The 12446-nt window shown below is 39.7% G+C and overlaps 1 protein-coding gene across 2 annotated transcripts in view; it reads right to left on the reverse strand.

The window, feature by feature from the left end:
* The window catches only part of PTPRN2 (protein tyrosine phosphatase receptor type N2), a 3479756-nt gene that overhangs the window by 141007 nt on the left and 3326303 nt on the right, over positions 1-12446 (reverse strand). For both annotated transcript variants that reach the window (XM_069647979.1, XM_069647978.1), the window contains exon 16: positions 11045-11118. In XM_069647979.1, coding sequence (XP_069504080.1) covers positions 11045-11118 — 74 coding nt within the window. The remainder of the gene's footprint in view (positions 1-11044; positions 11119-12446) is intronic.

Consider the following 12446-nt stretch of genomic DNA (forward strand, 5'->3'; position numbering starts at 1 on the left):
CTCCTGTTGGCAAGTAAATGGAGCACATTTTCTATCATTAGTGGAAGAGGTTCAAAGATTTGAAACTACACAAGTGACCTTGTTTAGATGGGGTCTTGACGACAAGCATGGCCATTTTATAAACAGTACAAGAGCAATCCCATAATAAATATTCATTTGATTATAACAACCACACAATTTAATGCAGAGATTGGGCCCAGAAAGGCTTACTTTGTTTTGTTTTTAAATTAACACTTGCATCTAACTTACTAACTCTGCATATTTGTATAGTGTTGCTCCTAATTCTTTATTTGTATGTGGAGTTTGGGAGAGGAATTATACCTCAAAATGTTCAAATCATAAATCATGTATTTCTCTCAGTGGCCATCAGAAGCATTTTGATCTGTAAAAACATGGTCTTTGTTATCAACAAAATGTTTTGTTTAATTTTGTGAAAGTGTTTTTGATGCGAAAGCAGCATATCGGTGAGACGCCTTTGCTGCTTCCAGATATTAAGCAATCGAAATAAAAATAAATATGTGTCATTTAACTAAGTGTACATCAAATGGAAGTCGTTTCTGGGAGAATCAGTAAATTTTTTGGCTGCACTAGCACATAAAATATGCATAAGGCAAAGCCACACACAGATGTATTTGCATTTTATGCTTGAAAAGTATGAATACTTTTATGTACAAACAATGCAGCTATTCCTAACAAATAAATCTTGCTAAGCTTTTGGGACATGAGCAATTGATAGATTCACAAATAATGTATAGGTTGCAAAGCATTTAAACAAATAGACAAATAGCCCTAATTTCCAAAACAGACATCTTAGAAAACAATGATATATTTTGCACTGGTTTACTCTCTTCCTTTTTTACTGGTGTTGTCCCTACAGATTTAAGAAAATCAGGGATTACCCCACTATTGAAAACATCGCGACTGGACATGTCTGTCCTTAATATTGATCACCTCACTGTAGGCCTCCCATGGAACTCCAAGATTCTGGAAAAAGAGGTGTTGAAACAACTGCAATCCCACACTGACCAAGCCAGACTAGTAAATTCTTTTCAGTCGAGATTTCTTTCACTGTCCTGGGATTGAAACGTTATTGTTAGTGGTCTTGGGTGACGTTCTTTTTCAGCATCCAGGGTTCATCTCTCTCTTCTTGTATTTTGATACTGCAGATCAAGAGCTATGCTGCTACAGCCACCTCAAAATATCAGTGCCAATGGCACAGCATTGGACTGGTTTAGATCATGCTTTACAGACAGGGTGCAATGTGTTCAGACGGGAACATTTTCATCCTCCTTTCGAGTCAGTTGTGGAGACCCTCAGGAATTCCCTCCATCTCCCTTGTTAGTTAATATCCAGCTCCTTCTGCTTCTTAATCTCCTGGATGCATTGGGTTTTGGTGATATGGTCCAGCCTTTTCAGAGGATTATATTCAGTTGACTACTGGACTGGAACATGTTAGATTTAGGAAGTAAAAAGGAGATTTAAAATGTATTTCAACTGCAACCGAGGTCATGCCCTCGACATTTGGTGAAATATCATTCCACATGCCCTCCAACGCCCCACTTTTTTAGGTCATCAATTGGATCAGGAACTTGGGGGTTTTAGTGAGAAGCAGACTTGAATTGTAATGCTCAAATTGGGCCAGTGGGCAGTACTCTTACTTTACATTGTGAAAACAGAAAAAGGCCCTTCCATTTGTCCCCAATGAGTTTCACTGCATTGTTATTCATGTCAGTCTTAATTCCAGGATGCATTAAGACAATGCAATCTATGTGGGTTTAACATCTGATTCTGCAGGTAGTCTTCAAAATGCTGCAACCCGGCTTATTTATGGGATGAGGAAATCTGTGTAAGTTTCCTCATTTTGACATGAGCTGCATGGGCTCCCTGTTCATAAAAAGATTATGTTCAATGTTTGTTTTCTTGTTTCTTTTGTCTTAATAGACAACTCCTGGATTATCTGATCAACAAACGGTCACCTTAGAGTCCACATTACACTTACGATCTGCAATACATCACCTCTTGGCGGTTCCGGTATTTAAATCTCTTCCAGTTCAATTTTCAACCAGACTGTCTCGCTTTAGAAAGGAGCCCAAGACTAACTTTTTTAAGCCTGCAATATTTAACATTATTCCCACATTCTTTCATGCCAAGGGGCAACGAAGTTTGCTTGGTTGAGGGATCACCGGAGCATTATGAAATTTCAAATCAAATGCAACCTTGTAAAGGAATGTAATGGTGATAATGGTGAAATTCAATGAAAAATCTTTGCTAAAGGGACATTATAGCTTCAGTGCAAAATCAAAAAACCACAGACATTTGCCACAAATGATAAGCTGTGCAGCAATAAATTACACCTCCAAATGCATTGCTCATACTGACACACATGGATGTCTACAGATTGGTAATGTTCATTGGAATGTCAGTAAAGATGCCATTTGTGATGGTATGTGTGTCAGCATGAACAGTGTCTGGGGGTGCGAGTTGTGGTTGAGTAAAGTATCATAACTGGCAAATTGCTATGTTTTTTAAAATTTTTATTTGGGAAACTTAACCAACATGTCCTTTTAACAGAATTTACTCACCTAATTTCATAGGTTTATAATGTGGCAACTTAACTATAATGTCTCTTTAACAATCTATTTTGCCTGAATTCCACAGGTGTTTAGAAGTGCAACTCAACCCTAACACAGTCATGTCCTCGGCAACACCTAGCCACCCAGAGTAGCCAACTTCACCATAACTGGTCTATGGTCCACTGGTCATGGCATAAAGCCATGACCAAGTTATAAGCCACCCACAATAAGCTTTTCTTATGGATAATGGGTCTGTGGGCCTCTAGCCATGGCCTACAGTCATACTCAGTAGCCACTTAAACTAAGGTGAAATTATGCAGGCGAATAACCGCAATGTTTGCTTTTACTGTAGTAAAAACTGCCATTTTGCTAATTGTGAGACATATTACAACCTTCTGGGACCTATCCAACCCTAGGCAAGGTGATGGATGGTCCCAGACCTCAAATAGTCAAAAACCTATATAATTCTTCAGTAAAATTTGCTGAAAAGGTCCTCAAAACACAAATGGTGTTTTTCAGAAAATGTTGCTAAACCACAACCAATCTCATTACATGTTTTCTAATTTACTTGCCAATCCGTTTTACTGAAAAAGTCTGCAAGCTCGGACACTAAGAAGTAAGGACACAAACTGAACTGAGATATTTCACATTTTCGTTCCTGCTTTTTGGACAATTTTAAACACACCCCTCGACAGATGTGTATGTTTTCGGTACCCAGCCACCATCCCTCACACATTTGGTGAAAATCCACCCATCGGTCTGGGCTGTAGGCTCAACAGAAAGTGTTTTCAAGGCAAATCGATCGTAATTTCACCAAGTTTGGCCCCCCTATAATATCCCCCCCTCACAAAACCACACACAACTTTCCAAAAACAAATTCAGAGTCCGGTCAATATTCGTTTTAAAAGGTTTTGTGTTGATTTGTCAAAAGGTGCAATAGTTACATGCTGCCCAAAAAGTGCTCTTCCTTCCTTCGCTGACCCTGTATGTATACACCCATACACACTTATGTGTGTACGCGTGCAATGTGGCTGTGGCTTAAGAATACGAGTCGTCTTATTTATTGGGAAGGACATGGGCACATTTTATTTTTATCTCTACCACAAACCGATAAAGACTCCTGCCCTCTTCAATCGTGTCTCGCCCAATAATCAAACAAATAGCTGGTATAAAAAACACAAGTATGAGCCTTTCACTAGTTTTGATAAAAACCGTGTGTGCCTCAATTTAACGCCTCCTTTTGAATGTCATTCTTCAGTCCATTATTTGCCACAATGGGTGCACCGTTATTAAATGCATTTGACAGCTTTTTCGATCAGGCCCCCTATGAAGGAAAGCAGAATTCCCATTCTACTTTCAGACCCCTGATTTAAAAGCAACAATTGCACATTATGTACCAGTGGATGGGTTTCCTGACATGTAATGAGGAGTAAGCAGAAATATGACCAACAGTAATTATCAGAGCAGTGTTCTGCACAGCCAGGGCCTCCTGGTGCAGTCATTGCAACAGTTCACTACATGATGTGCAGCCAGCTTATTATCATAGTATTTGGGGTTTCTCGCAGGGAAGAAGAAAGGGGGCCCATCCTTTAAGACGAAACCTAATTTGCTGCTTGGTTCCACCGGCAGATATACTGTTGCAAAATCAATTCAGGTCTCGATTGGGCAAATGTTCATTGGATGATATCGATGTTACATGAAAAGCAATCCACTAACAACTATGGTGCATTAGTAAAGTTTTAACGTTCATGACACTTTATCAGAGATATATTCTCGGTGAAGCAGTAATTGTGATAGTACCCATGTGACTGCTGCTCCAGGGTTGCAAATGGAACTCACATTTTTGAACTTGTACTTAGCATTGAATTCAGGTTGTTCTATTGAGTCTAATTATTCTAAACCTCAGACTTATTTCATATTGAATGTTAAGTGCATACAGGGGACTACCAACGTTAGCACTTGTGTGCTGTGGGGTCTCCTGCATGCAATTTGAAACATTCACAAGGCGCAGAGGAAAAGGAAAGAGTAAAGGGAGTGGAACTTGCTTTTACTCTTTCATTCACTCACTCAACAGATTTTTAGTGGCAAATCATACACATCCATCACATGAGCAATGACAAACAACTGAATATTATACAAAATACGCCCACAAAAAATATATTTAAGGATCAAAGCAAATTTGAGATAAAAACTAATTCATTTTCATATTGTATGTCTTAAAAACCAGGCTCCCTCCAGATAACATGTGACACTCCACCCATACTTTCTGAATGATACTGTTTTTAGAAAATCAAGTGCTAGAATTGTGGAACTTATATGCTCCAATGCGATATTGGGGAATCCATGTCCTGCCTTTTTGGTACAACGAGCAAAGAAGCACAAACTATGAAATTGGTTGTGGATACATTCTACAAAAAGGCCAATTCTTATCTATGCGATGAGACCATTTTGCAGGAACTTAATCTAGAGCTAACATTCAGCCTTCAAAGGCTCCTCTTTTTAGGTTCAACTATCGAGTTGACATAAAGTTCCAACCAGAAAACATGCTTAACTCTTAGATAATTGGACACACAAGGCCCACATTTGCATTTAAAAGTAAAGTGCACTACTATTTCATTTTTCTGTCTGGCTCTTGAAATAGTAAACGCCACCTACAAAGTACACTTGCATACTACATTTACTAAACGATTCCCTATGGAATCTGCCTAGTCATTAGCAAGGTGGTTTCTACAGGAATTCCTTAGAAAGCCCCTGCTTGAAAATGTTATACATGCATGCATGAAACTAAACATAACTGATGAGATTGTAGAGGAGCAGGTGAATGCGTTCTCGGTAGTTCCCACCCCCTCACCACCATCATACTGGAACAGCAGACAAAGGGCTATGGATGGGACCCCTAGTGTAATCCCACTACCACATCGAGTGTATGAGAGATGTTATGCACTCAGCCACCATATAGAATTACCCTTGCAATGTAAGTGTGGAAGGATACTGCATAGAAGGATGTCAGCATGCACATATGGACATCATGGAGTATTACATTAAATGTGATGAGGGCAGAGGGATGTCTTGAAGAAGATATATGAACCTATGCTGAAACAATATGAAAATACTTAAGAGTGACGATATAACTGAAGCACCAAGAGAAATATGTACCTAAAGCTAAAGTAATTATGGATATAAAGATGAATGAAGTAACTTACTGGTCAATAACTGTAAATATGCAGTAACGCAAGATAGATGAGACACAGGCTTGCTATAGAGGAATATATAACGTGGCAAGGAGGACCATGATAGGAAAATGGACACTGGCGTATGTCAAATTCAACCAAGCTACCTCAGAGAAAGATCAAGTTTGCAGAATCAGGAGGCGTTGGAAATACAGCTTGTGTGCAAAACAGCAATGAGTCAAGGTTGACCTAGGATCATAGATACTATTTGAAGGAATAATTGCAAGGCATGAGTGGAGTTACATGGATAAGCCCTGAATGTGAGACATTACTCTTAGATTAAGGAAGAAGAAAACATCTGCAACAGCCAAAGTATTGGACAATTAAACAAGTATAAAGTCTATACAAGATAGAGTGAGCAAGTCTCAAGAGGCCAAGAGGAGCAACAGCACCCAGCATAATTGAATTAAATAGCAGTAAATAAGAGGCTGAAATGGACACATTGGTGGCCTCTTCACATGTGACTCAGAAGTCGAAGACCCGGGCTATCCAATAGAGCCTCAGATGAAGATAGTGGTGTGCTCACACTCTCTCAAATGTTGCAGGACAGTGAGCAGGCTACAAGGTCAAGACTTTGGCTTATGGCCGATGGATGAGGGATGATGAATTGGGAGGACAGGGAGTAATCTGAAGCAATTCAAAGCACCTAGCTTTTAGTTCACGTACATGCTGCTAAAGAGCCGAAAGTCCAAGGTTGGGATAGTATGCCAACCAGTCAGTGTGCCTATGGGGCAAACTAACATACAATGTTACATAGACCAATCTGGTGCTATTTTGTCTGCTATATATCAGTACTATATGTATTTAAAGATAGTTGAAGGCATGTCCTACAGATAAGGGCCAGCCAATGATGTATTACTCCTTATATGTTCTATGAGTATATATGTTCCCGTAACCAATCCCTCCCTAGGTTTTATGATTTTCCATTTAACGTGACATCATAGATGGCGTACATCGGGGTACAAAACCCCTTTGTAATCAAGTTTGTGTGTGAGTGTGCATGCATCCGTCTGTTGCCTGTCAGTTCCCCCTGCTTTATTAAATAAGAATAAAGTAGTACTTTGCCATATTCCTTAAGTCTGTACGGTTATTTGGTCTGAGATCTTTATTTGTAATTCCATCTAGCACAAGAGATGCTTCGAGTTGCTAGAACACAAGATGGAGGAGGAATGCGCATAGGAGACCTTATCTCTGCTCCATGCCCCTACTCCGACTCATCACTGCTTGCAAATGGTCTTGAGTGTTAAATGGAGGCGTACAAGCAGTACGCCTGGCTTTTAGGTCTCCATTTAACGCACCACCTATTATAAAATGAGGGCATTTGCGTAGTCATGTTCTGTAGACAATCTTGTTATTTTTATGGATCAAGTTACATTTATGAATTTTGTAATCTGATATACTGTTTAACTTATTTTCAGAAAATCAGCTTGTTTATTTTTGAAGGATGTGAATTGTAATAATTGATACAGTAGTTAAGTGTCTTTTTTTTTAAAAAATAAGTTAATATCGAAATTGTACTCAACATGGATTAAATATCTTGAAAGTTAAAATTAAGGGTGTGTGAAAATGACAGTTTTACTTTCGTCAATTTCACGGATAAATGGGTGAAATCATTTTGAAAAATGTATCAAGTAATTTGCAGTAAATTAAATCTGACAAAGGAAGTTTCGCAACTTTTACAATCCAAACATCAAATTTTGCTGAAGGATTTCTCAGCAAACTCAACAAACCTGGTGACAATCTGAATTCTGGGTGTTTCACTTTACTGGTAAAATCTGCAAATGAACTTTGTCTGGAAAACAAATCAACAAAACTTTTTTTCTGAAAATATAAACAAATGAACCTTTGTAGAAATAAAGCTACAAATGCACTTTTGTTGATTAAAAAAACCCAGCAAATTAATATTTACTGGAACAAACTGCTAATTAGCTTTTGCATAAACAAAACTGCAGTTACTTCTGCAAATTCAATGTTGCTGGAAATCAAACTCACAAATTAACTTTTGCTGGAAGATTTATCTGGTAACAAAAGTAAAAGTTTTTAAAAAAGGATTGTAATTTTCAGTCAACCTATTTTATATAATAAAACAGCAACATTGACTTTGTTTTAGAATTCTCAGTAAGTAGAAAGTAAACTTTCCCACCACTTAGCTGACCTAAACCTGCCCAGCAAAGAATAATTTGAGCACTGTGAGGAGAAGACAATCTTGGTGGACTATAACATAGCTGGTCCAGAGCTTTGTTTTAATAGGAACTTCACAGATATCATCGCTCCAGTGGTGCTGCACAACACTGGAGTTGACATGATGGGGGACACCGCTCCCCAGCACATCTAGATGGCCTTTTAAATATTTTCTCATTGATCTGTAATGAGCCACTTTGTTGCCATTGCATGTCACAAGTGCTTAGAATCGGTTTGATTGTTAGAATCGGTTTGATTGTTTAGCTGAATAACTGATCAGCACATCTGCATCCAATAACACTCCCACAGTTCTAGTTAGCAACCAAATCTTCAAGTTCTCTCATGACAACAGTCAAAGTGGAACACAACCTAACCAGTTTAAAAAAAACGGATAGTTTATTTACTTAACTTTTGCTTATGACAGGCAAAAACGTTTTTCTTTGTTGTAGACTTTACATCTTACTCACATTATGATTAACAAACTACATGCGTATCTCAAACAATAAGCGGGCTCGTGTACTATGAATACAGAATGCGACCTTATGTGAGTTGGAGCATTAAACAATGACTATGAACTTTATTTTTACATTTTTCCCTTTTGCTGTGTATCTATTAGTCTTTAAAGTATAGTTGTAAAACAAGGAAGATGTTTTGGGTAACATGAGAATGTATTCTGTTACTTGTAGCCTATGTGTTACGCAGTTCATAAAGATACAAATAGACTTGTTTACTGAGCGTGTGTCTGCAAGGTATTTTAGGCACCCACGTCAAAGCTGTTCCCTTATGTGATCACAGTTACACATCTTGTCTAATGATCTGGTCTCATCACTCTGCCTGCCATTATGCTCATGCACGGCCTTGGAATATGTTGTGTCTTTTCAGTTTCAGCTGCATAAGCAGGGCTTCCCCAGTGGGAGCTGAATCTACATAATAATTGGGGCTAATGTTGACTTTTTCAGTCCACTGTACTCAAATTGTGTGGACTGGGAGCTTCTCAGGAATGTCAAACTGGGAGCTTACTGGGAATATTTGGTTTACCAGGAATGGAAAAACGAGTCTACTGTAAATGTTAAGCATACTGGAGCATATATTGGGATCATACTGGAAATGTCAAACTGGGAGCTTTTTAAACCGGGAGATTAATGGGAATATCACCTTACCAGGAATGCCATGTTGTGAGTTATGAAATACCATGACATGACATAATATGACATGGCATAAGTGTGAGTGGGATAGTAAATATTAGTCTGCATGTGATAGTGACAGTGAGTCAGAGCGTGAGCTTCACAGTGAGTGTGAGAGAATTAGTGAGCTTGAGTGTGAGTGCAATTTTGAGAGTATGAGAACGAGTGGGAGATAGTGTAAAAGTGAGTATGAGAGTAATTCATGTACCTGCTAGATTGAGAGGGAGTGTGAGTGTACAAGTGATTCAGAGCATGAGTGGGAGTGTATGGGGGTGTAAGTGTAAGTGTGCGAGTAAGTGTGAGCATGGGATTGAATAGTACTGTTATTGTGAGTGTTAGTGTGAGATTGAGTAGGAGTTTGGAAATTAGTGTGGTAGTTGTGAGTGTGAGGGAGTGCGAGGATCAGTGTGAGAGTGGGGAAGTCAGCATGGTAATCAGTGTGAGGACATTTAAGTTCTGAGCCATCTAAAAGCGCCGTTCGTCATTGATAATTCAGTATAACAGACATTGACAATGTTTGGCAAGGTAGATTCAATTATGCATAAATAAAAACAATGGACAGAATCATATTTATTCTTCAAAAATATAGGATTCTTACAGTGGCATTGACACTTGGATTTTATAGATGTTGTCATATTAGGGTAATGGGAGGGTCTCGCTTTTACTCAGCCAATTACTTGGCTGATGGGACTCCACCCCATCCTCACACTTCAGCCCCAGATGGAGTGAGTTCACAAAATACATATTTACCATTTCCAGCGAAGGAAATCATAAATAATAATCCTACCTGAAGATAGTTTGCAAAATATGATCAGTGACGTATGATTGATATATTAATGATCAGTGGCTTGTATTGCATTGCTTGCTTTGTACCAGGGTTGATCAAAATGAAAAAGGAATCCAAAATGTGACTAAAATGTGAATTTCAATTGTTATGGAAATCACAAAATAAAAAAAATACAGCCAATGAAACATTTATTTTATTTAGCATTTGTGCAGTGAAGAAGTGCAGGAGATGGGGATGAGTGGGGCGGGGGAAAGGAATGGACAGTGCAGGTGGAGAGCCCAGGAGAGAAGTGCCAAGGCCTCAGATTGTTAGTGCGGGTGACTCACAAGGGTGGGATGTAGAGTCGCCAAGCAGGGACCCGCAGGAGCATTGCAGTGGCGTGGGGGGAGATGCTGGTATCGACTGGATAGAAGGGCCTGGTATCCTGTGAGATTCATGAGAAACAGGCCACCAGTCTCAGCGACAGTGGGTTTATTAGCAGGGAAGGGAAAGAGGGGGGTAGAGAAAAGCAGAGTTTTGAGCTGTTTCCGGAAATTAAAGCGGTCCGACTCAGGCTGATGGGGGCAGGGAGGATGTTCCAAAAGAAGGCACCAGCCAACGAGAGAGACTTTCCCCCCACTCTCTGCTTGGAGAAGCGTTGGACTGTCAAAGAGCTGGAGTTAGAGGAGCGGAGGGCTCTTGCAGGGGATTATTTAGGCAGGAAAAGTTGAAGATAGTGTGGTCACAGGCCCCAGAAAGCCTTTTGGATGATGCAGAGGGTCTTGAATTTGACACCAGGAGTCAGTGGAGGGATTAAATGTGAGAGTAAGTGTGACCATGGGATTGAGTAGCATGGTGACAGTGAGTGTGCGAGTTTGTGAGTGTGAGATTGAGTATGAGTTTGGAAATGAGTGTGGTAGCTGTGAGTGAGAGGGAGTGTGAGGATGAGTTTGAGAGTGGGGAAGTCAGCATGGAAATCACTGTGAGAACATAGTTCTAGTCAAATGTGTCTTCATTGTGAATAGTTATAGTAGAGACTTGGATACAGCATACATCATGAACCATTAGGTGTTCATGTTAGGGTGATTTTCAGTAGGCACTGGTACTTACAATTGGACTTGCGTTGATATAATCTGAATTGTCGTGGCTGTTTTCAACTTTCAGTCGTAATCTTGAATGGTCATCTAACGGGAAGAGAATAGTTTGTGTTAGTGTTAAAAGAAACTGAATGAATACACACACAAGCACAGTGACCTGCTCACCCAATGCTGGATACCATTTTTTGGTCTTTTAGAAGGACAGGAAGTGGTGTGGGGAAGAAGGCGCACGTGCGGCAAACAATCCCATAAAATGACCTCTGGTTCTTACAATAACCTCAATGTGTGGGGGTTTCCTGGCCTCATGCCATTACCTCAGCCGGCAATGGACCCACAGGGAGGGGATTGTTGCCATTAACATCCAGGCATGCTTTCCTCGGGTGGTAATAGTTTTTTTAGGAGGAGAAATGGCATATATCATTCTCCTGTTCAATGGCGGCCATTGCAACAGAGGAGAGAGCCATGCCCTTGCAAGGGATGAGGCAGCTGCAGGTAAGTGGGGCAGGGTATGGGGGAAGTGGGCAGAGTTTGCGGAACTTGGGGGACTGGGAAAGGGGAGCAGGCTGGGTTGCACATTGCACGACAGGCAAGATGTCGGCCACCCACTTCTGAGGAGGCTCAGAATGCGGGCAATACGATGAGATGAAGCTGCATTTCAAGCTTTCTGATTGGGTGAGAGGCCTTCTGTCCCTCCCTCAGGGGTGCCAAGTAGAATTCTGTAATTTGCAATTGTATTTGTATTTGTAGAAAATTAAATGTGACCTGCCATGAAACGCTGTAACGGAGGACATACGTTGCTTGAGCAGTCATATGTTGGTGGTTTACATATGGTAGTAAACACATTAAAGCTGATGGTGTTGGCACATCAGATGAAAACAGTGAATGGGGATAGCACAAGGCAGAAAGTTGCAGGACAGAAAATAAGGAACGCAAGATAACTCTTATTGTATAGTATGCAAGTACAATATTATATAAAATAACTATGGCTACACTCCCTTTTGGGACTACTATATTAATAATCATTTTGAAAACTTTTAGGTTAAAAAATATTCGGAAGGAAATCTCACAGAAACGTAAGCACATGTCCTTGTCGAAGACTATGAATTAAGCAAAGCCATGAAAGCGTAACATTTGAGCGTTTTGCATGAGTAATAAAACATGTTGATGTGCTGTCAATATATTACAGCTGTCCTACATTAATTGGATCTTGTATCGTAACGTCCATAAGCCAACGCTGGGTTCTAGATGGGAGGTTTCGAAAAAAATAGTAACATTTTATCAATGTTATATTTGTCATTGGAGAAATTGCGGATGACTAATTACTTTTCTTAAATTTCATTGCGTTTGTTTACTCGATGCACCCAATTTGCCTAGTTCCTGATTATATATATATATATATATATATATATATATAT

This window comes from Ambystoma mexicanum, chromosome 2q (assembly GCF_040938575.1).
Source record: "Ambystoma mexicanum isolate Mex_15411 chromosome 2q, UKY_AmexF1_1, whole genome shotgun sequence".
Lineage (NCBI taxonomy): Eukaryota > Metazoa > Chordata > Amphibia > Caudata > Ambystomatidae > Ambystoma > Ambystoma mexicanum.